This window comes from Lemur catta, chromosome 4 (assembly GCF_020740605.2).
Source record: "Lemur catta isolate mLemCat1 chromosome 4, mLemCat1.pri, whole genome shotgun sequence".
In the NCBI taxonomy this organism is placed as follows: domain Eukaryota; kingdom Metazoa; phylum Chordata; class Mammalia; order Primates; family Lemuridae; genus Lemur; species Lemur catta.
Genome location: NC_059131.1, coordinates 69280857 through 69307954, shown reverse-complemented (window position 1 = coordinate 69307954; position 27098 = coordinate 69280857). Strand labels below are relative to the sequence as shown.

The window sequence follows — 27098 nt, the reverse complement described above, 5'->3', positions numbered from 1 at the left end:
CCAGTTTGGAATGTGATTTTTTTAGTTTGTAGTTAGAAGAAAATTCTCAGGGGAAGTAGAAAAGTCATGATGGAAAACTCCTTGATGTGGGAGAAGAGTCCTTTCAATGGGTGATGTTGGTGCCAAGATATTCGGAGTACTTCAAATGACATTCTTTGGAACTGTTTGAATTATGAAGAATTTTATAATGCAAACCTCGAAATGTGTGAGAGGCTACATATAATTTTTCAAAATTCTTTGGGAGGAATACATGCAAAAGATGTGAAGACTCCTGAGGCAGGGTGTTCCCAGGTGTCCTTTTATAGATGTGGGTGGTAGGTTTGAGATTAATATTCCCCTTCAGTGAAATAAATATTCTCTGCATCACCACACAAACCAGTAGCAGTTTCATCTCTCACTGGAAAGGAGGTGAGAAAAACATGAAAAGAGATGGCCCTTACTCAGAATTTTAGTTTCTTAGCACTTTTAAATTCTCGAGAGATTTAATTAAGCAATCTAAGTGAGGTTTTCCTCCAGTCTGAGGGAAGTACTCCTCATGCCGGAAAATTAAAATACTGTGAAGTATCTGTCACATTCTCGGCATAATGTCATGTTGAAGAAAGGCCACCACAGGATTACTGGTTTGTTTTTCCCTTGAGGGGCTATACCTAGTCAGGAAAACTCACACACTGCTGACAACCTCCCGTCTAGATGGAAAATGACAAAAATTTACCAGCATTGATTTTTTTGTGCACATTTAACCCTTCAGAAGAAGTGCTGATATAAAAGGGATCAGATTTGATTTTCTTCTCACAACTTCTCACTGACACAGTCCTGGGCCACGTACTGACCCCTGGCCCCAGGCCTGGCGCAGCCTTGGCCATGCAGGCACCCGACGGAGAACAGCCTTCCTGGGCTGGTAGCTGCTGCGCTTCCTTCAGCAGTCTTTTTCCCTTTCATTTTAAAAATACTTTATTACTCCATTAGTGACAAACTTTGAAACTGCAAATATCAGATGGGAAATTTCCTGCACAAGTAGATGGAGAGAATAAAACAAAATAAGCTTGTAAGGTAAGAAGCAAATGGCATATTTTCCACAAGTTTATCTTTCTCCAGTTTATGAAGATAGTACTGTGTGCCAGATGATACTACCGTGTGCCAGATGTGTGCCATAGAAATAGAAGTTTCCAGATTCAACTAAAGAGTATCTATTGTATATAGCTGTACTTTTATTTATTTTTTTAATTTTTAATTTTAATTTTTCTAAAGACAGGGTCTCACTCTGTTGTACAAGCTGGAGTGCAGTGGCCTAATCATAGCTCACTGTAGCCTTGACCTCCTGGGTGCAGGCAATCCTCCCACCTCAGCCTCCCAAGTAGCTAGGACTACAGGCATGTACCACCATGCCTGGCTAATTTTTTAAGTTTAATTTTTTTAGGGACAGGGTCTTGCAATGTTGCCCAGGCTGGTCTCAAACTCCTGACCTCAAGTGATCCTCCCTTCTCAACCTCTCAAAGCTCTGGGATTACAGGTGTGAGCCACCCTTCCCAGCCATAGTTGTACTTTTAAAAAAATAACCTTTTAAATTTTAGAATACTTGTACATTTACATAAAAGCAGTGGAGATAGTACAGAGAATTCCCATGAAGCCCACCTCCACTTCTCCTATTGCTAATATCTTACATTAGTGTGGTAAATCTGTTACAATTGATAAACCAATACTGATACATTATTACTAACTGAAGTCCACACTTTATCCAGATTTCCTTAGTTTTTATCTGTTGTCTTTTTTCTGTCCCAGGATTTCACCCAGGGTGCCCCATTGCATTTAGTCATCTGTGTCTCCTTAGGCTTTTCTTGGTTATGACAGTTTCTCAAACTTTGCTTGTTTTTAACAACCTTGACAGTTTTGAGGCATTACTGGTCAGGCATCTTGCAGAATGCCCCCAAATTTGGACCTGGGGAGGAAGACCGTGGAGGGGAAGTGCCATTTTCATCACATCACATCAAGGGTGTGTTCTATCAACATGGCTTGTCACTGTTGATGTGAACCCTGATGATCTGGCTGAGGTAGTGCGTGTCAACGTCTCTACTCAAGTTTTCTTTTTTTCCCTTTTCCGTACTGTACTTGTTGGAAGGAAGTCACTATGTGCAGCCCGCCTAAGGAGTGGGGAATTACGGTCTACCTCGAGGGTGGAGTATCCACATAAACTATTTGGAATTCTTCTGCACAGGAGATTTGTCTATTTTCCTCTTTTTATTTAATCATTATTTACATCAGTATAGACCCATGGATATTTATTTTATGCTTTGCATTATAATTCAGTGCAACTTTATTTTCTTGCTCAAATTGTTCCAGCTTTGGCCACTGGGGAGTTAGTTCCTATATCTCTTTGACACACGTCATCATTGTGTGTTTGTATGCATTGCATGTTGTGTTTGTGTTATATTTCATCCCAGGCTCATCTTCTATATTTCCTGCCCCAATCTGAGAATCCACCATTTCTTCCGGGAGCCCTGGTTCCTTTCACTGGAGAATGGTATTAGAAACCAAGATCTGCGTAACCTCTCTTCCTTTCTGTTTAAAATTAATAAATATATATTTTTTTATTTTTAAGATATCTTCAAACCTCTGAAATGATAGAATTTTTCACTTAGCACTAGTGGCTTCTCTTCAATTAGTTATAATACCTTGCTTTATAATAATTCCTTGTGAATTGACCAGTTTTTACTATTAAGAAAGGATTCATCCTGCTATTTATTTATCCTTCTATTTCTGGTATTCTGAAATGTTTATAGCATAATGACACAGTACGTACTCGGGGGGCCAAGTAACAGGATTGGCTAAGCCTCAGAACCCACTTTCCTTGATATTGGGGCCAGCAATTTTAAAATTCTAAATGATAATGTTTTATTGCCTAACATCACACCATTCAGAATGTGAGTAAATGAAAACAGCTGCCTTTTGGGCCCACAGCTATCTTGCTCTTAGTACCTGGGATTTATTCCTAGGTTTATTTTTCTATAGCTAACATACCTTTGAAGTTTACTTTGCTCTTATGACTCGAAGCAATAAACCAGGAAATGAAAGAACGCTAAGACAACCATGGGGTTCTGGTGGACAGCCGCCTGTTTGTCTGCTGCTCTCACGGGCCTCCTTCCCTTCCAGGTCTGACGGAGATGGCGGTCTTCAGTTGTGAGGCCCACAATGACAAAGGGCTGACCGTGTCCAAGGGCGTGCAGGTCAACATCAAAGGTAAGCGGCAAGGCCAGTGTTCTCGTGTGTTCTGAGAGCTGTGGGAGCACAGCATGAGCTCTGTGGACAGCTGCCCAGGTTCGAGTCCAGGCTTTCCTGCTGACGATCTTTGTGACCTTGGATGAGTCACTTCACCTATTTGGTTTCAGTGTTCCCCTCTGAAAAATGAGGATAATTACAGAACTTACCTATTGTTGAGGTTTAATGATATAAATGCAAGTAAAAGCACTCACAACAGTGCCTGGCACATAAGTCTTTGATAAACATTCACTAGCTTAGTTCTGCTTAGTCCAATAAAGAAATAAGCTACCCTTGATCGTATTAACTCCAATTTTCACTTTTCCCTCTTCCACCCTGAACTAGTCCTCATTAACTCTGAAGAGCCCTGGAGATGAGGGTGGCTTGGGGCATGATCTGGGGAATGGGCCCTGTCCTTTCCAGGTCAGCTGGGCCTGACACCAGTCTCTGCCAGATACTGACTCAGAGGGAGGAGCGGAGAACAGGTCAGAGTGACTCTTCCAGAGCCCAGTGCTCCTGTCCCTCTATCTCCTGATCTCCCTCTTCCTCTTGCTTCCTCTGAGCTAGGATTTCACTACGGCTGTGCGCTGTGCCTGCTTGGCAGTGAATTACATACAATAACAGAATTAAAGGCACATGTTTGAAGGTCCCCCAGCCGAGTGGAGACATTCCAATCCATCCCACTTACCTTATCCTCCTTCTGTGGGATCCACGGTGTTTAAACCTGAAATTTGAAAAACAGGGAAAACCCACCCGTCTTTTTTATTTTATCTCTTTTTAAATCATCTTCATTACTCTCTCATAGAAATTCAAACAAATTTTATGTTTTACTATTTGATCTCAATTTAGATATTGAGAAGTAGATATTGTGCTCATATTCTTTTCATCTTATCCTTGGAGAGGCAATGCCGAGAAAAAGCAGGATGTATTTAATAATGAGTTAAAGGTTGGGTATATACAGAAGGGGATTCAAAATTACAAAATAGGTTATACTCAAAAAAGTTACTGTTTTTAATTTCAGCAAATCAACTGAATGAAGGCTATGAATGGACATTTTCTAAATGTTCACCGGAATAAGAAAATTAGCAAACTAAAAGTTATTGCTGGAGGAAGTGTATAACTTCCTTCCTTCATTACAAATCCCTGTTATTACAATTTTCAAGAGATATGTTGGGAATTTCAGAAATTCGTGAGTGGGTGTAAATTTGTAAAGATATTTTCATAAAGTATAAACTTCTTAAAGTTTAAAAATGTATAAAATGAGAAGCACTTCTGTAAGTTCCTCCTTCACACAGAATCTCAGCTAAGCTTTTATTAAATCCTATTTCCAAAACTTATGTTTTTGAAGCCATTTGTTGTAAAATTTTAATTTATGCCAAAGCAACCAAGAAAAGAAATGGTCACTTAATATGTTTTTTAAAAAAAAAAACAACCAGAACTCCTTCCTTCTAATCTGTTACTACTGTGGTATATGGGGTCAAATTTTGATCTGAAAAGGCAGAGACTTTAGGGCAGTTCTACAGACAATCTGCTTAGGGAAGTGAGTCAACGACTGTGCTGATTCTTCGCCACTCACCAAGCTGTGTGTCTACTAGTAAAACCGAAACTCCTGAATCACATGGTACCCAGCGCACACTTAATATGGTCCCAGCCCACCTTCCTCCTCTCCTGCCCATTCTGTCATCCCTGCTCCACACCCACACCTCAGCCCTGTGGAGCAGTCCTGTCACTATCCCCATTTAGAGAGGGCATGAAACTGTGCCCAGGGCCATACGGCTGGTCAAGTGTAGACCAGGCTCCCAGTCCCTGCTGGTGCTCAAGCCCATCTGCTTGCTGTCCCCTGCAGTAGGCCTCTAGTGTCCTGTTGAGAGACACAAGCTCTAGGGTCAGGCAGACATGAATTCAGGTCCACATTCTGCTTACAACCTCTCTGTGACCTTGGGAAAGCTTTTAACCTCTCCCATCCTCGGTTTCCTCATCTATAAATGGGGATTATAAGACCACCTCTCTAACAGGGTTCTAGGAATGATTAAATGAAGAAGTCCATAAAGTGACTGGCACATAGCAAGCACACAAAAATGTTAGCCATCATTTTTGATTATGAGTTTAATTATTATTCAGAATTAAATTTAGCACAAAGAAATAAGATTCCCCAAACTTCAGATCCTCCTCAGATTCTCATTGAAATAGCTGTCCTTGTCCCCCGTGCAGCCAAGGTCATTGCACACTCGTTACTATACACACACCCCTCCCCCAGCAGAGGCACTTGGCTCCTTTGCTTAAACCAGCTCTGAACTGTTTCCTCGGCCTAGAAACACGTGCTCCTGTGCACCCTTCTCTTCTGGGCACAGGGTGCTGTTATCCTTGATTAATGTGGGTCTCCCCTGATGGGCCATGCACTGCATGAGGGCAGGGCAATGACTCTTTGTCCCTGTTCAGTGCACTAGTGCCCACCCAGGTGGCCACACACAATAGGGTCTTGAACATGTGCTCAGTAAAAGACGTGAATGTCTTCACATCCTTTTCCAGTTCAAAGCTCTCCTTGTTTCATCAGTAGGAAAGTGGGTCTGTGTTCCACTTCCCTGGTCCATCACTGGAAGTCTTCTCTACAGGCTAATACAATTACCCTCAAGCTAGGGAGGCTTCTCTTGAAGACATGTATTTCCTTTGGTTAATCTCAAGAAACTAGAACAAGCTTGGTATTAATGCATTTGTTTAGTAGCTGTGGGCTCCTGTGGTCTGTAATTGTGTTTGTGTGTGTGTGTGTGTGTCTTTGTTTTTCCATAGCAATCCCCTCCCCACCAACTGCAGTCTACGTGCACAATAGCACGGCACACAGCATTCTGATCTCCTGGGTCCCGGGTTTTGATGGATACTCCCCGTTCAGGAACTGCAGCATTCAGGTAAACCTCCAGGATGAAGAAGGGAGCGGTGGTTTGGTGCTCCGTGGGTCTATGTATTTTTCTTTCCCCCAAGGATGGGAATGGAGGACATTTCTCCACCTCTGCTCAGAGTCCCTTGGCCTCCCGCCTCCTCAGTGTTCACGGTGCATGCGCCATTCTGTGCCCATGCTCTGTCCACGATGCTGCTTCCTTCCCATGCATGGTCCGGGGGCCCAACAGAAGAGAAACGTGTTTCCAGGGGAGAACATCATGAGACCAGAGAGAATTAATTTTAAGGTGCAAAAATATATCACTAAATGAGGGCTGGCTTGAGACCAGGAGTTAAGGAAGCCAGGGACTCCTCAGTGTGGCTCCTCATGGGCTGGTGGCAATGAGGGATGAAGGGCCAGCCCAAGATAGGTCATCTGTGCTAGTAAATGTAACACCTTAGCCTGCATCTCCTGGGAGAACCTGGGGATTACTGGCCTTGTAGAGTCTTCAGCCATTTTTAACCACTACCTAAACTTGGTATGAAACAGGAATATAAGACATAGAGGTTGGCCATCCTACGCTCTGCTCTTGAGTGTTCATCTCATAGAAATGGAAAGAATGGCAATAACACTACTGTTTACTGAGCACTCACAATGGCCCAGCGACTTTGCAGACCTTGTCTTAGTTAAAACACATGAGCACTCCAGACTCAGAACACTCACAGCCTATGAGTGGCAGAACCAGAATTCTAGCCCAGCGAGCTCTGAACCATCAGTTCTGCAGTCTCGAGAGACACATTGCTTGTGAGAATAGGTTATTGAACATGCAAGCATTATCTGTTGAAAATATGAATGCATTCTGCCTTGTACTTTATCATACAGTAGGATCAGGAATTATCTTTAGATTCCTAAATGTCTGGTCCTATTAGTTAAAAACATATTAACCTGACACAGGCCAGTCTTGCCAACTCAGCTTAGATAAGTGACTTCCAAAGAATTTTGTGTTGACAACCAGATGTTTTTACTACCAAGAGGAATTAATGTCTCTGCTCTGAATGCCTCCCACTCTTATCTAACAGCTGTTCCTTCTCTGAAGAGTAAAAACATGTATTATCCCCAAAATAGCCTCCTCCCTCAGCCCACCACCCCCAGCCTTGCTTAATTCTTACGCAACTCAAGTACTGGCAAGTGTTAGGAATTCTTATTGTGGCCACAATTCCTCCCCAAGGATATCCATTTTTTAACAACTTTTTTGAAATATATTAATATCTCATATACCATAATATTCACCCATTTAAAGTATACAATTCAGTGTTTTTTAGTATATTCAATAGTTGTGCAATCATTACTACTATCTAATTGTGTCTATATTCATAAGAGATACTGGTATATGGTTTTTTGTGTGATAGCTTTTTCTGGTTTTGGTATTAGTATAATACTGGACTTATAGAATGAGTTGGGACATATTCCTTCTTCCATTTCTTGGAAGAGTTTGAAAAAGATTGATGTTAATTCTTCTTTAAATATTCAGTAGAATTCACCAGCAAAAAAGCCACGTGGTCCTGGGTTTTTCTATGTGGGAAGTTTTTTGAATACTTAGCTCAGTCTTTTTACTTGGTATAAGTCTATTCAGATTTTCTGTTTCTTCTGGAGTCAGTTTTGGTAGTTTGTGTGTTTTAGGAATTTGATCATTTTATCCAAGTTATCTAGTTTGTTGGTATGCAACATAGTTCATAATATTCCATTATAATCCTTTTTATTTCTTTGAGATTAGTGGTAATGTCCCCTATTTCATTCCTGATTTTAGTAATTTGAGTCTTCTTTCTTATTTTTCTTGGTCAGTCCAGCTAAAGGTTTGTCAGATTTTTAAAAAATAATTTTTATTTATTTATTTATTTTTGACACAGGGTCTCACTATGTTGCCCAGGCTAGTCTCCAACTCCTGGGCTCTAGCAGTCGTCCCGCTTTAGCTTTCCAAGTAACTGGAATTATAGGCACGTGCCTGGTTTGTTACTTTTACAGATCTTTTCAAAGAACCAACTTTTGGTTTTGTGAATTTTTCCTATTGTTTTTCTAATTCTCTATTTTATTCATTTCTGCCTTAAGCTTTATTTCCTCTCTTCTGTTTGCCTTGTCTTAGTTTGCTCTTCTTTTTCTAGTTTCTTTTTTTTTTTTTTTAAGACAGTCTCACTCTGTTGCCTGGGCTAGAGTGCCATGGCATCAGCCCAGCTCACAGCAACCTCAAACTCCTGGGCTCAAGCAATCCTACTGCCTCAGCTTCCTGAGTAGCTGGGACTGCAGGCATGTGCCACCATGCCCGGATAATTTTTTTTATATATGTTTTTTTAGCTGTCCAAATCATTTCTTTCTATTTTTTAGTAGAGACGGGGTCTCGCTCTTGCTCAGGCTGGTCTCAAACTCCTGACCTTGAGCGATCCTCCCGCCTCGGCCTCCTACAGTGCTAGGATTACAGGCGTGAGCCACTGCGCCCGGCCCTTTTTCTAGTTTCTTAAGGTGGAAGGTTAGTTATTGATTTGAAAGTTCTTTTTCTTTAAACATAGGCATTTATAATACACATTTCTCTTTAAGTACTGCTTTAGCGGCATCCCATAAGATTCTTTTGTTGTTGTTCATCTCAAGTTTTTTGTCATTTTCCTTGTGATGTCTTCTTTGTCTTCTTGGTTACTTAGAAGTATGTTTTTTAATTTCTACATAATTGTGAGTTTCTCAAATTTTCTCCCTTTGCTGATTTCCAATGTTATTCCACTGAGTTTAGAGAATATACTTAGAATGACTGCAGACCTTTGAAATGAATTAAGGCTTGTTTTATACCCTAGGTTCTGTCCTGGGGAATGCTGTGCATCTCGGAAGAACGTATACTCGGCTGTGGTTGGGTAGTGTTCTGTGTGTGTTGGTTGAGTCTAGCTGGTTTACAGTCTCATTCAGCCTTGTGTTCCCTTGTTGATCTTAGGACTAATGGTTTTATCTGCTATTGAAAGTGGTGAAGTGAGGTCTCAGTTCTTATTTTTGAATTGCTTATTTCTCCCTGCTCCCTTCAATTCTGTTGGTTTTTGCTTCATGTAGTTTGTGGCTCTTTTGTTAGAAACAACTAGGGCCTGTTTCCCTGGGAGTAGACAGTTATATATATGGACATAACTGAAGCATGGACCAATTCTTCTTAAAACTGTTATCAAGTTGCTGAGCTGTTTGAAGAGTCTGAGAGGACATGAGGTGCCTTCCCACATGAGGATGGCCCACTCCGGGGAGACTGAGGAAGTGTATCACCGTACCTCGAGGGCGGACACCAGGTGGGGTAGGACAGTTGGAAGGTCTGAAAACATCAAGTCACCACTGGCGGTAGAAGATGATGACACACAGGCTTCACCTGCTCCCTCTCTTTGCTGTGGCTTTGGGTGTCTATGGCCCACATGAAGAACCATCCTGGGACAGCCAAATTCAAGGCCCTTCTTGCCCATCCTGGATTGTGTGGTGCTGGACATGCTTATTCTGTCCTTGTCCCCCTGGCTAGCTTGGCCTCCATTCAACATTCTCCCTTCCATCCCTGGTAGGGGTGCCAGATTTATGACATATGAATACAAGACACTCCATTAAATTACATGAGTAATCTTGTGACATATCTACACTAAAAAATTATTTGTTGTTTTTCTGAAATTCAAATGTAACTGGGTATCCTTTATTTTCTCTGGCAGTCCGAATGGGGTTAGTCAGCTCAGGCTCTAGAAGTTATACTTTTATATTTTATTAACAGTGTATTCTTAGTTCTGAAAGGACCAAGTATAGTTTTGTAAAATTATAATTTTAAACTCTGACTTGGTAACAAATGAATGTTTTGGACGAGGTTCAGATCCACGCACTAGCAGGACACACCCGCTTGCTTCCTTTGGTCCTGATGTTGGTTCCTTTCTTCACCCATTTTTGGGCCACATGCTCCATTCCTATTTTTAACTCCCTCACGTACTGCTTGCCATTACATGGCCTCTTTTCCCCTAGGACCCACTGAGGGCTGTTATAGAAACCCAGTCTTCTTCCAGGAACGTGTTCTCAAAGGGTGTCCCTGTGCCTGGAAATGCTCCTCGCCTGACTCCGGAAATGGGGCGGGGGTGGACAGCCAGAGGTTTCCTCCCCCTTAGCTTTGGTCACCAGGAAGTAGGTGCATACACTAATGTGAAAAAACAAAAAGTAGTATCTGCCAACAGCCACCACCAAGATAAGCATACGGCTTTTTGTTTCTCCTCCAGTGGCTCCTCAGGCCAACTGGTACCCTCTTGGCCCCGCTGTGGGGTCTGAGTCAGAGGGGAAACTCAGCCCCCACACCACCCACCGGGGCATTTGGAATTCCAAAATGTTTATTTATGGTCCCTTGGCCTAAATTTCAAACATACATATTCTAAAATAACAGCATTATATATCCACAGCCCATAATTGCAAGCCAATTATTAACGGGAATACATTTTGTGGGCTGCAGATTTTTTTCCCAGATTGCTTTTGGTTGCTTCTGTTTTACCCAATACCGTTTTGTCTCTTCTGATTTTATAAGAACTACATATGGTAGAAATTTTGAAAAAACATGTAGTGGAAAAAAATCCCAATCTCACTTCTATGCCCATTCCCAGACAGGAGGTATGCTTCAGGAAAAAGGTGGAAATTTGGTCTAGGACTAGATTTTTGCTGGGAGCATCCCTCTCTTGCCCATGCATGGATTTGGAGAGGATTGTGGAGAGACTAGTAGAGTCTGTAGAGGAAAAGATGAGGAGATTTGGAGAAAAGTTTGCTGGGTGAGAGGCAAATGACTTTTTCCTTTATCTCCCCACCAGAAAAAAAAAGAAGTCTTAAAATCTGCATTACTTACGTGTGCTTTTGGGGTTGTTTCCACTGGGGAGGGAAGTGGGAATAAAGGACACACTAAAACTAGCCTTAAGGCAAGAGCAGGGTTCCTCCAGTTACACACTAAAAAGAATACAGATTTTAAAGAATAAAATAAAATCAAGAAACCTATCTTCTAAAGCAAGATTTGGAAATAATTTCTTTAAAAGACCAGACAGTAAATATTTCAGGCTTTGGCAGCCACATGTGATATCTGTTCTTTGTTGCATATTCTGTGAAGCAGCTGAAGGAAGAAATCAAGAATTGAGGTAGCTCTGAGAGAGGAGGCGCTAGTTTATTTTATTTTACAGTATAACATAAATTATAACCATTATAATGTTACAATTATTTGCTCTGTTACCCGGCACAGTGAGAGTGGTTACTTTAGGCATCTTCCTCAGGTCCTCGGTCATTGCCCGAGCAGCATGAATAACGCACAGTAATGCCAGTGGGAACATGCGCGTGTTCCCTGAAAGGAAGCAAGGCCTTTCCCTTGGAGCAGAGGAAGCGCCGCGGGCGCTGAGTGCATGCCTGCCCCGTGTCTAACATTCCCACCGCCTTACTATTAATAATGCCTGATCCACACCTTTACTCTCATTTAGGTCAAGGAAGTTGATCCGCTGAGTAATGGCTCAGTCATGACTTTTAACATCTCTGCCTCTCCACATCTGTACCGAATCGAGCAGTTGCAAGCCCTGGCCAATTACAGCATTGGTGTTTCCTGCATGAACGAAATAGGCTGGTCCACACCGAGCCCTTGGATTCTGGCGGGCACGACCGAAGGAGGTAATTCCTGGGGTTCGAGATGAATATTGCCGCCGATGGCATGTGATTGAACGAACCCTTTTCAGGGGCTTGATTTAGAGTTTAAACTTTGCTTCATTTGGACTTTCTCTGCAGGAAAATTTTATTGAGGTGGCCGATGAAAATGGGAAAGATTTTTCCTTCTATACTCAAAAAGGGTTTAGCGACAAAACTTAAACTTGTCGTATAGAGATAATACTTTCTTTTACATAGGACCATTACATGCTTTTTAAAACGTGTTATTTTAAATTAAGATATAACAATACACAAGAGTTTTTATTCATAGCATCAAACTCAAGAAAAGTAACGATGTGTGGATGCCTAACGTTCACCAGGCACCCACTGCGTGCCTGGGACCCTGTTAGGTGCTTTCCACGCATTATTTGATTAGATCCTCACAGCAACCCTATGCAGTAGATACTGTTGTCTCTATATTTTCTTGGCCAAAGCAAATTGTGTTTACATCTTTAAACTTTAAGGATTTTTCTGAGTGTTGCTTTTGATTTTGGAGATTGTTTTCTTTTCTGTGAGTTTTGGAATGACTGTTGCAGCTCTGTTAACTTTGAATTGCAGTTTCCGCTACTCTCTAATTAGGGCTCTCAGTTCCTCTGACTCTCCCCTGCCCTCCTCTCTGTCCTCATAAGTCAGCGCCCAGTCTTCATGCAGATGGCAGGACAGGTCTAGAGCAGGAATTTTGAGGGCTTGATCCTTGTATAAATTCTTGTGCCAAAATTGGAAAATATCTTCTTTTTTCAAATGAAAAAATAAAACCTTTGAAAGCAATTTTGATGTGCTGTATTTCCATTTTCATTCAATTCAAAATACTTTCTAAAAAGTGTCTGTTACGATTTCTTCTGTGACTTAGTGGTTATTTAGGTATGTAATTTAGTTTCCAGAGACCTTTGTAAAATAGTATTGATTTCTAATTTAATTTGATTGGGGCCAGGGAACATAATTTATATGACTTGACTCCTTTTAAATTTATTGAGGTTTGTTTTATGCTCCAGAATATGATCATCTTAGTAAATCCCCTGTGTGCACATGAAGAGATTGAGTATCCCCCTCTTACTGAGTGTTCTATAGATGCCAACCGGGTCAAGCTGGCTGATAGTGTTTTTCAAATCTGTATTCTTACTGATTTTCTGTTTACCTATTCTATGAGTTATTTACAGAGGGGTATTGAAATCTGTGACTATAATTGTGTATTTATCTATTTCTATTTGGAGCTATAGCAGGTTTTGTTTTAAAGGTTTTGAAGCTCTCTTATTTTGTATAGAAATGTTTAATATTACTATGCTTTCCTAATAAATTGACTACTTTATCATTATAAAATTAATTTATCCATGATAGTAATATTTGCTCTGAGATTTACTTTGATATTAATATAGCTACTCTAGCTTTCTTTGGATTACATGCTGTAACTTTTATTCATCCTTACTTTTTTGTAAGAGACAGAGTCGCACTCTGTTGCCCAGGCTGGAGTGCAGTGGTGCCATCATAGCTCACTGCAGGCTCAAGCGATCCTCCTATCTCAACCTCCCGAGTTGCTGGCTCTATAGGTGCACATCACTGCACCTGGCTAATTTTTGTTAATGTTTTTTAGAGATGGGGGTCTCACTATGTTGCCCATGCTGGTCTCGAACTCCTGGCCTCAAGCAATCCTCAGTCTCTCAAGTTGCTGAGATTACAGGCATGAGCCACTGTGCTCAGCTCTCATCCTTACTTTTAACTTATTTATATGTATATATTCAATATGTGTTTCATATAAGCAGCATATACTTTGTTAAATATATATGTATAATCGGAATACACCTTGCTTTTTAATACATTCACAATCTCTATCTTTAAATTGAGGTATTTAGTCCATTAAAATGTAAAGTGATCATTCAAATGGGTAGGTTTAAGTCCATCATATTTTCTGTTTGTTCTATCTGTAATTTGTCTCCTTTCCTCCTTTTTCCCCCTTCTTTCGGGTTAGTTAAATATTTTTATGATTCTATTTTATCTTATTTTCCTTCAAAAGTTTAAAGGTATTTCTGCTTTTTTTTTTAGTTTCATGGGTTGCTATGGAGAATTCTGATACTTGAGTTTTCTATGTGAATCGTTTTTTACTTTTAGTTTTTTAAAATATCTTTTTTTAAAATTCTAGTACTGTGATGAGCTATGATGTAGAATTTGTTTTGGTTGTCATCATGAACATTCAGTGGAGTTTTGATCTGGAAATGTAGGAAAAGTCCTGAGGGTTTTCCTTATACTTTTTTTCTTTGAAAATGTTCCAAGATCTCTGCCCCCACCCCCACCCCGGAAATGTGTTAGACAGTTGTTAGTTAGATCCCTTTGATTGCTTCTTCAATTTTCTTTTCTCAAATTGGTCTCATTTCTTTGCCTTTTTACTCTACTTTCTTGGGGATTCACTTGATTTATCTTCTAATCCTTCTGTTAAATATTTTATTTTACTTTCCATGTTGCTAATTTCAGGTTTTTTTTTTCGTTGACAATTTTTTCTGGTTCTCGGTCATGAGAACTGTTTCTTATCTTTGGGTATATTAATTATCTTTGTTTTGTTTTTTAGTTTTCTCTAGTTCCCTGCACTGGCTTTGTCTCCTCTGAGCCCTCTGTCCTGTGTGCTTGTTTGGTCTCTGACATTCACGAAGGAGGCTTCCCCAGACCTTTGCTGGTCTTCTACTGTCTGTTCCTACGGAAGAGTGAAGAACCAGCAATTTGGTTGGAAATATGTGAGTGTCGGCAGGGCTCGTAGGCTTCACTGTTAGGTGACTGGGCAGTGACCTAAGTGTTCTGGTTAAGATGCCCCTAAGCGTCAAAACTGGTTTTCTTTCCTCTGCGGCCACTCACTTCCTCTAGAAAAGGAGCCTGCTGTCCCCTGCCCCAGGACTGTAAACACGGCTGCTGTGTTCTAGGGGCCCAGGGCGGGGAGAAGGGGTTAGGTGAGCCTTCCTTATTCAGTGAACAAACTTCCACTTATTTCCCTGGTTTTCAGTCTGGCCCTTCCCATGCCTCCATTCTGCTGGTGCCCTAATTAAGTTGAGTGGCTTTTTTTTTTTTTTTGAGACAGAGTCTCACTCTGTTGCCCGGGCTAGAGTGAGTGTCGTGGCGTCAGCCTAGCTCACAGCAACCTCAAACTCCTGGGCTCAAGCAATCCTCCTGCCTCAGCCTCCCGAGTAGCTGGGACTACAGGCATGCGCCACCATGCCCAGCTAATTTTTTTTTTCTATATATATTTTTAGTTGGCCAGATAATTTCTTTCTATTCTTAGTGGAGACGGGGTCTTGCTCAGGCTGGTCTCAAACTCCTGACCTCGAGCGATCCCCCTCCCCCGCCTCGGCCTCCCAGAGGGCTAGGATTACAGGCGTGAGCCACTAAGCCCGGCCTCAGTGGCTTTTTGATTCAGAGAATAACCTACCTTGTCTTCTGTGGTATGTTTGAGGGAATTCTCACCAGGTGGGTAGGGATGGGGTAGAGGAACCTTGAGGAACTACTTCTTTTTTGGAGACAGGGTCTCACTCTGTTGCCCAGACTAGAGTGCAGTGGTATCAGTATAGTTCACTGTAACCTCAGACTCCTGGGCTCAAGTGATCCTCCTGCCTCAGCCTCCCAAGTAGCTGGGACTACAGGCACCTGCCACCAAGCCTGGCTAATATTTCTATTCTTTGTAAAGACAGAGTCTCACTCTTGCTCAGGCTGGGCTCAAACTCCCGGCCTCACGCGATCCTTCCACCTCAGCCTCCCAAAGGCAACTATTAATACTTCTTAATTAAACTTCCCATCGATCTTCCCAGTTTTAGTCCCTGTTTTAGTGCCTGGGCCCACAGCTTCTGAAACTCTCTGTAGTTCTTTGGGGAGTATTGGCTTGCTAGGTTAATTATACCTTCTTCATCTGTTTTTCAGCTTTCAAATATGTGTTGAAATTTCTCTTCTACTGTTGACTCCTCTTTGACTTGGGAGTTTATATCTTTTTAAATTCCATACTGTCATCACAGAGGGGTTTGGGGGGGAGGCAGACATAAACACACGTCCAGGTGGCCATGTTTATCCACAAATCCTACAATAGATTTGAAAGTATGTGACTGAGTTCATAGACAGCTACAACTGTATGACATTTCCTTAATGAAATTCGTTTTAACTTCATGATTACTGCTCCTGAAATCAGCAGAGACAAAGAGGATTATAGTGTCCTTTTGTTTTCCTTTCAGACATATCAGAAATATATAATTTAATCTCTCTAAATACTACAGGCAACAGTTTGGTATATATTATTCCAATTGTTTTTATTCCTTCTATATACAAAAATTTATTTTTGTATTTCTAAAATGGATCAATTTATAATTTTTTGCAATTTGATTCTCCCCTTGGATATCTTTTCCTATCAATACACACGATATACCTAATTCTTTTTAGTGGCCAGGTAGCAAGTTTTCCACTGGAAATGTATCAAAATTTATGTCATAATTATTGACTGAGTGTTACATTTATTCCCTTTTGTCAATATTATGCTGCAATGAATGTAACACCACCTACAGATTAAATTCCTGGAAATAAAATACTTGGTCAAAGAGCATATTATTTTCAGTTTTAATAGATATAGTGACGTTCCTCTCTCCCAAAAGAGACTGTAGTAATGATCTTGACTTGTTTCCCAGATTGTTTTATACATGTACACACACACACATATATATATATATATACATTTTTTAATGTATCGACTGATTAGCTTTGTTCAGACCATCAGTAAACTCCTGCCTCTGCACTTTAAAGTGATGGCTTCATTTTGAGCTCAGCAGTGTTCCCTGTTTTGCGTTTCCCAAATGCCGCAGGCTGATCTCCAGCCTGGCGTGTTGTCTTTCTACCCCACAGCTTTCTGTCGGAGGACCCCGAGTTGTGTCTCCTTTGCTTCCCCAGGGGTTCATGCACACCATACTTCTGCTTCCCTGCCTTCCTCTCCTCTGTTACTTTACCCCGGGTGCTTGTGACATTTTCAGCTTCATAGATGGATCTCAAGGCTTCCGTAGGGCTTACTTGTTAAAACTCATGTCATATCTCAGTGGTCCTTAATTGAAAAGAGGGTCAATATCTGCTGTTAGTCTCTGTCTCACTTGAGTACTTTTCTTGGAGCATTTGAAAACCACACACTCAAAAATCAAGACAAGAATGAATCTATATGTGCTTTTCTCTGTGGTTCTTCATCCTTCTCTCCTTTTTCTTTTGTAGCGCCATCAGCAGCCCCTTTCAACGTCACTGTGTTTCTGAATGAATCGAGCAATGATGTGGACGTCAGGTGGATGCAGCCTCCAATTAAGCGCCAGGACGGGGAGCTGGTGGGCTACCGGATCTCTCACACGTGGCACAGTGTGGGGACTTCCGTAAGTCTGAACCCTAACAGGGCACGATTGATCATCGCCTTTTGACTTGCTGGTTTAATTCTGTTTTAGAAGCTTTCATTTTGTTGTGAAAAGACGTGGTGTGATTGAGTTAGGGAAGGCAGCTTTCGGTGGGATATAAATAATATAGTAAAAATTAGAGGTGACTGAGAAGTCTTTTGAGGAGTTCTTCACTCGTTCATTTATTTATTTAGTAAATCGATGTAGAACTCATCCTCTGTTATCACCTCATTTTTGCCTTCAGGGAATTTAGGCTCTTCGGGGAAGACAGTGTGACCTACCCGGATACTCATAGCATGAGGTCAGGGAGTAGCGGTTGGCAATTCATAGCCTTTTGGAAACCTCAGGGGATTCTTTTCAGAAGAAGATTGTCAGGGAACAACCCCAACCTCATAGAGAATAGCAAGGGTAAACTAACGCCTAATAAGAGGACTCGGCAAGGGAGCCGGCTGGCCTGGCACAGCTGCATAGCAACTGAAATTAAACATGAGACTCAGTGGGCCAGAAAAAGGGAATTTGTCACTCATGGCACGGCACCCCATGGAACATCAGCCTGGTGGCACAGGTTCCCTGCCCTCCAGTCCCATGGGGTGAGGTGATGGGCTCAGATGGTGGGTTGTGCAGCTGAGGGGCCCAGGGCCCAGGTTTCAACACTTTGTGTAGCAAGCAGCAAACAAGCCCATCCTCTGTGGAGTTGCACAGTAGTCATGCTGTGGCCCCCTCGACCTACATGACCAGCCTCAGAGTGGCTCAGGGTCAGCAGATGATTAGACCTTGCAGTTGGGCACACTCAGGATGTGCAAAGTGCTTGGTGCCTGTGGCAGACTGCCCTTTCCAGCAAAGGTGGTCCTGATTTGCACTTGTGTATTAGTCAGGGTTCTCCAGAGAAACAGAGCTAATTGAATATATATGTGTAGAAAGAGATTTATTATAAGGAATTGCCTCATGCAATTATGGAGGCTGAGAAATCCTATAATCTGCAAGCTGGAGACCCAGGAGAGCCGGTGGTGTAATTCAGTTTGAATTGCACCTGCATACGTATACACACATACACCCCGCATAAAGATACACCTACATACACATACACACACCTACACACACACACACACACACACACCCGCACAGGTACACCAACATACACTTACACACACACACACCCGCATAGATACACCCACATACACATACACACACACAGATACACCTACATATACATACACATACACACACACCCCACAGGTATACCTATATACACATAGACACACACTCCACACACAGATACACCTACATACACATACACACACCTACACACACACCCCCTGCACAGGTACACCAACATACATATATACACACACCCACCCTGCATAGGTACACCTACATATACATACACACACACAGATACACCTACATATACATACACACACAGCCCGCACACAGATATACCTACGTACACATACAAACACACACACACACACATCCACCTTCTTTCCACCAGAGCACACTGCTGGCCCACTCTGGTCTACCGAGCCTGGTCAGGTGACTCAGCAGCTGGCTCCTGCCAGCTAGGAAGGTTTTCTTCCTCATTGAGAATGTACATCATAAACCTAAGAAGGTTTTCTTGCTCAATGAGAACATATATCATAATTGTCAACAATGACTGCTTTGAATACTAGTATGTGCTTGGAACCGGGCAGGGCTGGGGTCGGGGTGCATCGATACATCAGGTAGCTCCTGCCTTATAATCTGAGGCTGGCAAGATCCTCTTTAGTTCAGCAAGGACTCTCTAGTGTAAGTACTAGTTTTAGTTCATGATAGCAGATAAGCTTTTCTGCCCACTCCCCTCCCCCGCCCCCCCACCCCCCCCCACCCCACCCCACCACCCCCCCCCCCCCCCGGGCTCCCGGCGCTGCTTGCTCCAGTTGTACCGCTCTGGCTCTAACTACTGGCTGTGGTCGTGATTATCCACGAGGACCTCATCAGCCACGATGAGACATTCTTTGCCATTTACAAGATCTGGGAGACCATGGACGGGCTATAGGGGAGGTGAAGACAGAGAGTAGGACAGAGGGTAACACTGATGACCGGCTTATTGGTTAAAGTGGCTCCGCTGGAGGCCCTGAGCACGAAGGTGCTGACAGCACAGTGATCACCAGTGTTGATGGTGTCGTGAACCATCACTCTCGCTAGCAGGAAACCAGCTCCACAAAAGAAGCCTACAAGAAGTACATCAAAGACTACATGAGGTCAATCAAAGGCAAACTTGAAGAACAGAGACCAGAAAGAGTAAAGCCTTTTATGTCAGGGGCCACAGAACAAATCGAACACATCCTTGCTAATTTCAAAAACTACCCATTCTGTATGGGTGAAAACGTGAATCCGCATTTCGTGGTTGCTGTGCTGGACTACCATGAGGATGGTGTGACCTATATGTGATTTTCTTTAGGAATGTTTAGAAATGGGAAAATGTTGACAAATTTGGCAATTACTTTGGATCTATCACCTGTCATCATAACTGGCTGCTGCTTGTAACCCACACAACACGGACTTAATACAAATGGGACTGATGTCATCTTGAGCTCTTCATTTATTTTGTCCATGATTTATTTGGTGTAGAAGCATTGTTTTTAAGAAAAAAAATGGCATATAGGTTGTCTAAAAATAAAATGCATTAAAAAATTCCACACAATAGCAAACAAAAGGCCAAGGGGATCTATGTGTGAAATAGTGACTCCCTCTCTAAGAACCAGCCAGTGCCCTTCCGATGACTTTGTCAGTCAAACCTGGAGGGACATGTGATTCTGATTTCTGTGAAGTCTAAAGATCACCATTGTGGTACCAACACTGGACCCAAGACAGAAGTAGGGGAGGCAGATGAGTGATGATGCCTGAGTGTGGGTGGGTGGGCAGCTTCCAGACAGGTCTCTTTTCCACCAGGCAAAGGAAGAGAGTGAGGTAAAACTGACTCCTTTGGTGACATACAGCATCCATGGAAGGGCAGATGCACTGTGCACTGGTTTCCTTATCAAGACTGTCTCTTCTTTACCATGACCATGCTTCCTGTGTTGTCATCTGCCTAACAGATTTAACACTAGATGCATCTTCATGGCATTCATATGGGGCATCACATGAAAGTTACACAGCTCCTTGGCTGGAAGATGAACAGGGTGAGTGGGTAGACGGCTGCATGCACTGATGGTGTCCAAGCTTTGCTTCAATCATATTTAACCTCACATCATCCAGCATTTATCTCAACTGCTATTTTCCGAAAGGACAAGTGGGATTTGTTTTTCTTTTCCTGCCTCAGGTTACCTATCAGAAAGCAGACTGTCGGAAGCAGTAGGTGACGGAAGCAGAGGAAAAAGAAGAGGGCTTAGAAGTCCTTGTTGTTTTGCTTTATAGTAAATAATAATGGTGTTACTAATAATCCTGCTTAAAAGTGACAGCTGAAAGAGAAACATCTCCTTTCCTGGTCTTTTGTCCCAAGGCATGTGTGCAAGTTGACTATGGATTAACTGCGTTTCCCCATTGGCTGAGTCGGGGAATCAAATGTCTCTCTTAGAGAAAGGCTTTTTGTCACAATGCCAAGTGCCATCTGTACTAAGCATAAAGGTTCAGTAATGCTATTTCAATGCAATAGGAATTTTATCTTTCTCTTGTTGACAGAAAATAATTATTACTAGCATACACTGGAGCAGACACCAGTTTGTTTAAAGAGCTACACGTCATCCTCTCGCCTTCTCCTTCTGGCATGGGTGAAGCTGCTTTTCTAGAAAGGACTTCTTGAGCTGAGGCTTTCTGAAAGGCAGCAGTGATGAAAATCTTACAGATGACTGTGGCCAGAGAGCCTTGTATACTAAATGCCATTAACACTCAGCTGTGCTGTGCGTTCTCACTGCCCTTTGTTCAGAACGGTCCCCTCTGTGGGGAGAACAGTACTGCCGCAGTTAGGGCTGTGACCTTTCCAGTCACTTACCTCCTTGGAGATGCTGGATCATCCCTAGGAGAAGGTCATTTGCATTGTGCTCACTTTGTGCGTCACGACAGGCTTGTGACAACAAAGACTTGGTGCCTCCCTTTACATTAGGAAACATTCTCTGATGCAGCTAAGTTCCAAGCTCGTGATCCACAACTGGAGGCAAATAAGAACACTGAAGAAAGGCCAGCCGTGGGGGGAGCCCGGAACCCACGCCCAAAGTGAAGTTTGAGATGATCTCGGCATCCGTCACTCCGATTTCCTTAAACCCCCTTCATCTTGGAAGGGCAAGGCTGAAACACAACTTCATCTCTCAAAATTGTCTTTTCATTTCCAGTTTTAGAAAACTGTTACTAAAGCTATTTTTTCTTTATGCAAGTCAGGGGAGTTGGATATTTCTGAAAGATATCTTTCACTTATCACTGCACTAAGAGCATGCAATTTCAGAACATTCTTGGAAGTGGTCTTTGGGTGGGTTATTGCAGTTATGCTGAAGACAGGCTTGTACCGCTTTGATCCTACAACTTTTATGCCACTTTCAGATTAAGAACCTCCTGATCTTTACTGTATGGATATTTATTATATCTTAATAAAAATATCTACTTTTTTGTTCTATTTCCTTGATATCCCTTGCCTTCCAAATAAGAGCTTAAAATCCAAAGATAAGGAGCAAGTACAGTCTGTTCTCCTGGAAGTTGGAGCTGTGTCTTGTTCAACTTTATACTGTCTGAACACAGGGCATGAGATGTGCTTTGTAGGCATTTATAGCACTAGGAACTTGATGTGTGGACCCAGCTATACCATCTAAACCAGGGGTCCCCAACCTATGGTGAGTTATATAATTATTTCATTATATATTACAATGTAATAATAATAGAAATAAAGTATGTAATAAATGTAATGCCCTTGAATCATCCTGAAACCATCCCCCTACCCCCACCCTGGTCCATGGAAAACTTCTCTTCCATGAAAACAGTCCCTGATGCCAAAAAGATTAGGGACCGCTGATAAACCAGATGCAGACTTTCTTTCTGAGTGGGACAGTCTTTTGATAAGTGTGGGCTAGTGTTTCCCACTCCATCCCTATTCTCACAGAGTGTCAGTGGATCTTCCATGAAAAAAGAGTTCAGTGAGCAGATAAATGTATAAAATCGTGCTTTGTTCCTGAAGCTGCTTTAGAGCTTTAAAAGTGAAAGACAGTTTTGTTGTAATGTTGGGGCACTTTAGGTCTCAGAAGCAGGCCCCGGAAAACAGAATCTCTCTCTCTCTGACTTTCTCCTGCCCTCCTTTCATTTGCTTCTTTCTTTCCCCAAGGCAGGAATCTTCCCTCACCTTTTTATCTTGGAGCTGACAATAAAGAAATTTGCTGACTGACCTTATCGGATTGTAGGTCATAAGACCCTCATTTCAGAAGGAGTCTTGCCCCATACCTGGGAGGAAGGAACACTGCACAGAGAGGCCAAGAAGAATCTGAACAGACAGGCCTTGCTGGTTTCCCCACTCCATCTGTTAGTATGAGATCACACCCCTTTTGTCCTGTTACATTTCTACGCAGTTGTCATTCATGCCTATCCAATGAAGTCTCCATAAAAGGCCTAAGAAGATGGGGTTCAGAGAGCTTTCAGATAGCTGAACACGTGGAGGTTCCTGGAGGGCAATGTGCCCAGGGAGGGCATGGGCTCTGCACCCCTTCCCACACGGTTTTCTGCCCCCTTCTCAAATTAAATACAGAATGACCAACTAACCCATAGTCAAAACTGGGTTGCTCTGTGCATCTCTTTGTCCTTATCCTTTGTAATATCTTTCATAATAAACCAGTAAACGTGTTTCCTGAGTTCTGTGAGCCACTCTAGCAAATTAAATGAATCTAAAGAGGGGGTTGTGGGAACCCCAATTTATAGCCAGTTGGTCAGAAACACAGGTAAAACAGCCTGGGGCTTGGGATTGGCACCAAGAGTGGGGCCCCTCTTGTGGGACTGAGCCCTCAACCTGTGGGATCTGACGCCATGTCAGGCAGGTAGTGTCAGAATTGAACTGGGTTGGAGGATGCCCCGCTGGTGTCTTCTACAGAGTTGATTGATTGGTTGCTGGTGGGGAAAAATTGCCACCTACTTCTTGGTGACTAGCGGTCACAGAAGTCTTCTTTGTCAATCGTCGTGATGTGAGAGCAGAGCAAAAGCAGTCTGTTTTTTTCTATACAGGAGGAATTTCTGGTCCTGGTGGTCCCTGCCTGTCTAGATGTAGAAACAGTCTCTGGACCCAGTGCTCTCTTGGTCGTGAATGGTGGGACCATGCTGTCCTTACGGGCTGAGTTGGGGCCATCTTGTGCCATCACTAGAAGTGACCGGCTTGAGACCAAGTGACCAGGGAATAAAGTTACCAATAGAAATGTGCTTTTGCTGTTCGTTGATGATCTGGGATATAGGTGCCTCATATGACCTAATATTTCTCTCTCTGAAATCAAATTTCTAAAATTCAGAGATAAAGACGTGTTCCTAGAGTTTCATTTCAGCTTTCACGACTCCTAAAATTTTCATTTGAAAAGATAGCCTAAATACACAATTGTTTTCTACACCAGAGAACACTGTAATCATCAAGGTTTGGAAACACAGGCGAAGTATTATATAAACACTTAGTTCTGGTTGTTTTTCCCTATGTTTTAATGGCTCACTATTGCACGGCAGTGGCTTTAAAACATCATAAAGTAAAACCAGAGTTTTAAAAAGTGAAAAAATCGCACATTTGTCACACTGAAAGAAAAAAATAGTATCAATGCCCTCCTCTTTGTAGATTTTAATCAAAAGTTTTAAAATTTCAAGGAACAGGAGCCCTCTGTGCTAGATCAAGGGTGGTTGGCAGGTGGACAACATCAGGGGACAGTGTGACTCTGGGGCCTTGTGCTGTGGGGGTTCTGAGCATGGGGGTCTCGAGGATGCATCTGCTACATGCTCCCTCTCTTCTAGAAGCTTCTTTGCGACCACTCAAGTGCCATGCCCTCATGGCCCTGGTTTCCCCAAAGGCCTGAAGTTGCTGTTAGTTTCCACTTGCCTTTTGGTTCCATTGGCTGTGTCCTGAGTGAGGCAGGAACGATGTGGGGACAGGGCCCCTAGACATGGGCAGGACGGCTTTCCTCGGAAGGAACTGTGGGCAAGCAGTGTGCCCCTGGCGCCTCGAGTTTCATTTCCTCTTTTCCTCTCTGTCCCCAGAAAGAGCTGTTTGAGGAAGTCGGCCACAATGGCAGCCGTGCTCGGATTTCTGTTCAAGTCCACAACGCCACGTGCACAGTGAGGATTGCGGCCATCACCAAAGGGGGAGTCGGGCCCTTCAGTGACCCAGTGCAGATATTTATCCCCACACGCGGTGAGAGCTGGGGCCCCCACTGGCTGGTAGAACGTGGCAGTCCCGGCAGTGCACAGGTTGCCAGAGGGGTGGACGGCTGATTAAAGAATGACAGATAGGGACCAAAAGGAATTTTTGCAATGATAAAGATACGGTAACACACTTCACAGAACTACCTATACCCGTGGGTCCTGCTACTACTGTTACTATTAATGACAATCATGTACTAGGAAGATTAGTCCTTTCAGAATACCAACTTTGACTTGACTTGTTGAATTTAGTTGAAATGACATGTGCTGTACATAGCTGAAGTTTGGACAAGCAGTGTGGCTTAGCCCTCTATGATTGACACTCTTTATTTGCTAGTGCTTGTTTTGCTAAGTTTTAGGCAGCACTGACACTGCTTGCCATGTTTTTATCCATTCAAGCCTTGGGTAATGTGCTTTGTGATTTGGTCTGTGCAGAACATGAAATGTTGCCTACGGAAGCCATCCTCTGACTGCCCTGGGCTGAATGAACTAAATGCCCAGCCATGCGTGCTGGCCTTTGCATGTCACTGGAGTGTCCCTTGGCACAGTGCCACTGTGGTGCCCCAAGTGGTTCAAATGCTGTGCTTGATTCCATAGCCCAGTGGAGCCAACTGTGTTCTGACTCTGATCTGCCCTAGGTTGTTTGATGTTAAACTGCTGTCATAAAATCCCACATAGGCATCTATATCAGTGTGACTTGTACATTTACAAGTTCATGCCAAATATGGTCTTTGTACCCAGCAGTAGACAGGACTTGTGAGCAGACGATTGACTTCTCATCTGTCTGTTCCCAGTGACTCTCAAACATGCTGTCCCTTTTAGTGCTGAAATGCAACCACATGGCATTCCTACAGCCCCAAGTCTCAGTACCTGGGGAACGTTAGTTGCTGGTTATGGAGAGACAAGATGTGTCTACCTTGTGGGGATTCAAAGACAATGAGATTCTGATTCTAGAGGGACAGTTTAAAAAAATAAGAGTTTAAGACTACAGAGTTTTCATCTTCATTCATGATAAATTCTAAAATGTTCTAAAGCTTTGCTATACAGGCAGTCCTTGCCTTGCACAGCTCCAATATGCATGAATTTCAGTTACCACAGCTAAATAACATTAGTTCCCCAACAATTTGGTTCAAATTTTAGTTACCATCTTATTAATATATCAACTATAATCACATAAAGCATAAACTTGACCAGTAGCTCTTCAGGCCACGGATCATCATGTAAATAACAGATGTGCATCATGACCAGTGGTGTCACTTCTTTCACAATCTTTTAGTGACTGGTCACTGCGTAACCATCATTCAGTTTGTGTACATCTAACGGAGGCGCATGGCTGTGTTGCTTCCCTGTCTCCCAGTGACAAACCCATGTGACACTTTACGAAAATGGGAAATTGAAACAGGGAAGGGGAAAACAAAGAAGAAAATGCAGCAAAGAAGCAAAAAGTGATAGTGTTGGAATGAAATCTGAATAGAATGTAAGCGGACCGTGGAATATTCACGCTGCTACTGTCTGATAGACTAAACATGCAGCTGAGGTACTTAGTGAAGGTGAAGTTATTGACATAAATGAAGTTGTGACAAAAAAGGATGGAAATGTCCCAGAGAAAGTGACACTGTCAAAAAACTTAACACTAAAGGCATTCACAGAGATATTTTACAACATTGAAAGCACAAAAGATAAAACACTGGAAGTTGATCCAAACTTAGAAAGGTGTGTGACAATTCCCTAAAACTGCAGTCCCCAACCCCCAGGCCGTGGCCCCATACTAGTCCTCGGCCTGTTAGGAACCGGGCTGCACATCACTGCCTGAGCTCCACCCATGCCCCCCTGACCCCCCAATCTGTGGACAAATTGTCTTCTATGAAACTTAGGAACCCGGCCGTATAGCAGGAGATGAGCAGGTGAATGAGCAAGGCTTCATCTGTATTTACAGCCACTCCCCATGGCTCACATCACCACCTGAGCTCTGCCTCCTCCTACTCACCCATCCGTGGAAAAATTGTCTTCCATGAAACCAGTCCCTGGTGCCAAAAAGTTTGGGGACCGCTGCTCTAAAACAGAAAATATAGTTTCTCTGTATCATAAGTTACATGACTAGAAAAGGCAAACTCTGTTCAACCTACTCTTGATAATTTTTTTCAAAGAAATAACACTTTAATTCTTAATCTTTTTAATGTTTTAAATTATAGTGCACCATGTAAATATTAGTTTTAACTATTTTTTCATTTTCCAGTACATTTATAAACAACATAGTTTTCCCATTGACTTTTAAAATTATTATTTTTTAACTGACAGTGAAAATTGCATGTATTTATGGAGTAGAATGTGATATTTTAATATGTATATACACACACACAAACACACACATACACACATTGTAGAATGATTAAAGCAAGCTAGTTTCCCACTGGTTATTAAAATCACTGTACATGGTCTCAGCTTGCACAAAGTAAGGACTGCTTACATTTGTGGATTATAAAAGACGAAAGATTTAACTAAATTCTAAAAGCTTTTGACTGCGTGTTCTTCCTTGTTCCAAGCTGATGTTT

At 42.4% G+C, this 27098-nt stretch overlaps 1 protein-coding gene and 1 pseudogene across 1 annotated transcript in view; both read left to right on the top strand.

Moving 5' to 3' along the window:
* The window catches only part of MERTK (MER proto-oncogene, tyrosine kinase), a 100729-nt gene that overhangs the window by 44691 nt on the left and 28940 nt on the right, over positions 1–27098 (top strand). The window contains exons 5-9 of the mRNA XM_045550082.1: positions 3148–3234; positions 6040–6155; positions 11611–11794; positions 17039–17190; positions 24385–24538. Coding sequence (XP_045406038.1) covers positions 3148–3234; positions 6040–6155; positions 11611–11794; positions 17039–17190; positions 24385–24538 — 693 coding nt within the window. The remainder of the gene's footprint in view (positions 1–3147; positions 3235–6039; positions 6156–11610; positions 11795–17038; positions 17191–24384; positions 24539–27098) is intronic.
* Positions 19145–19746, top strand: LOC123636645 (annotated as a pseudogene).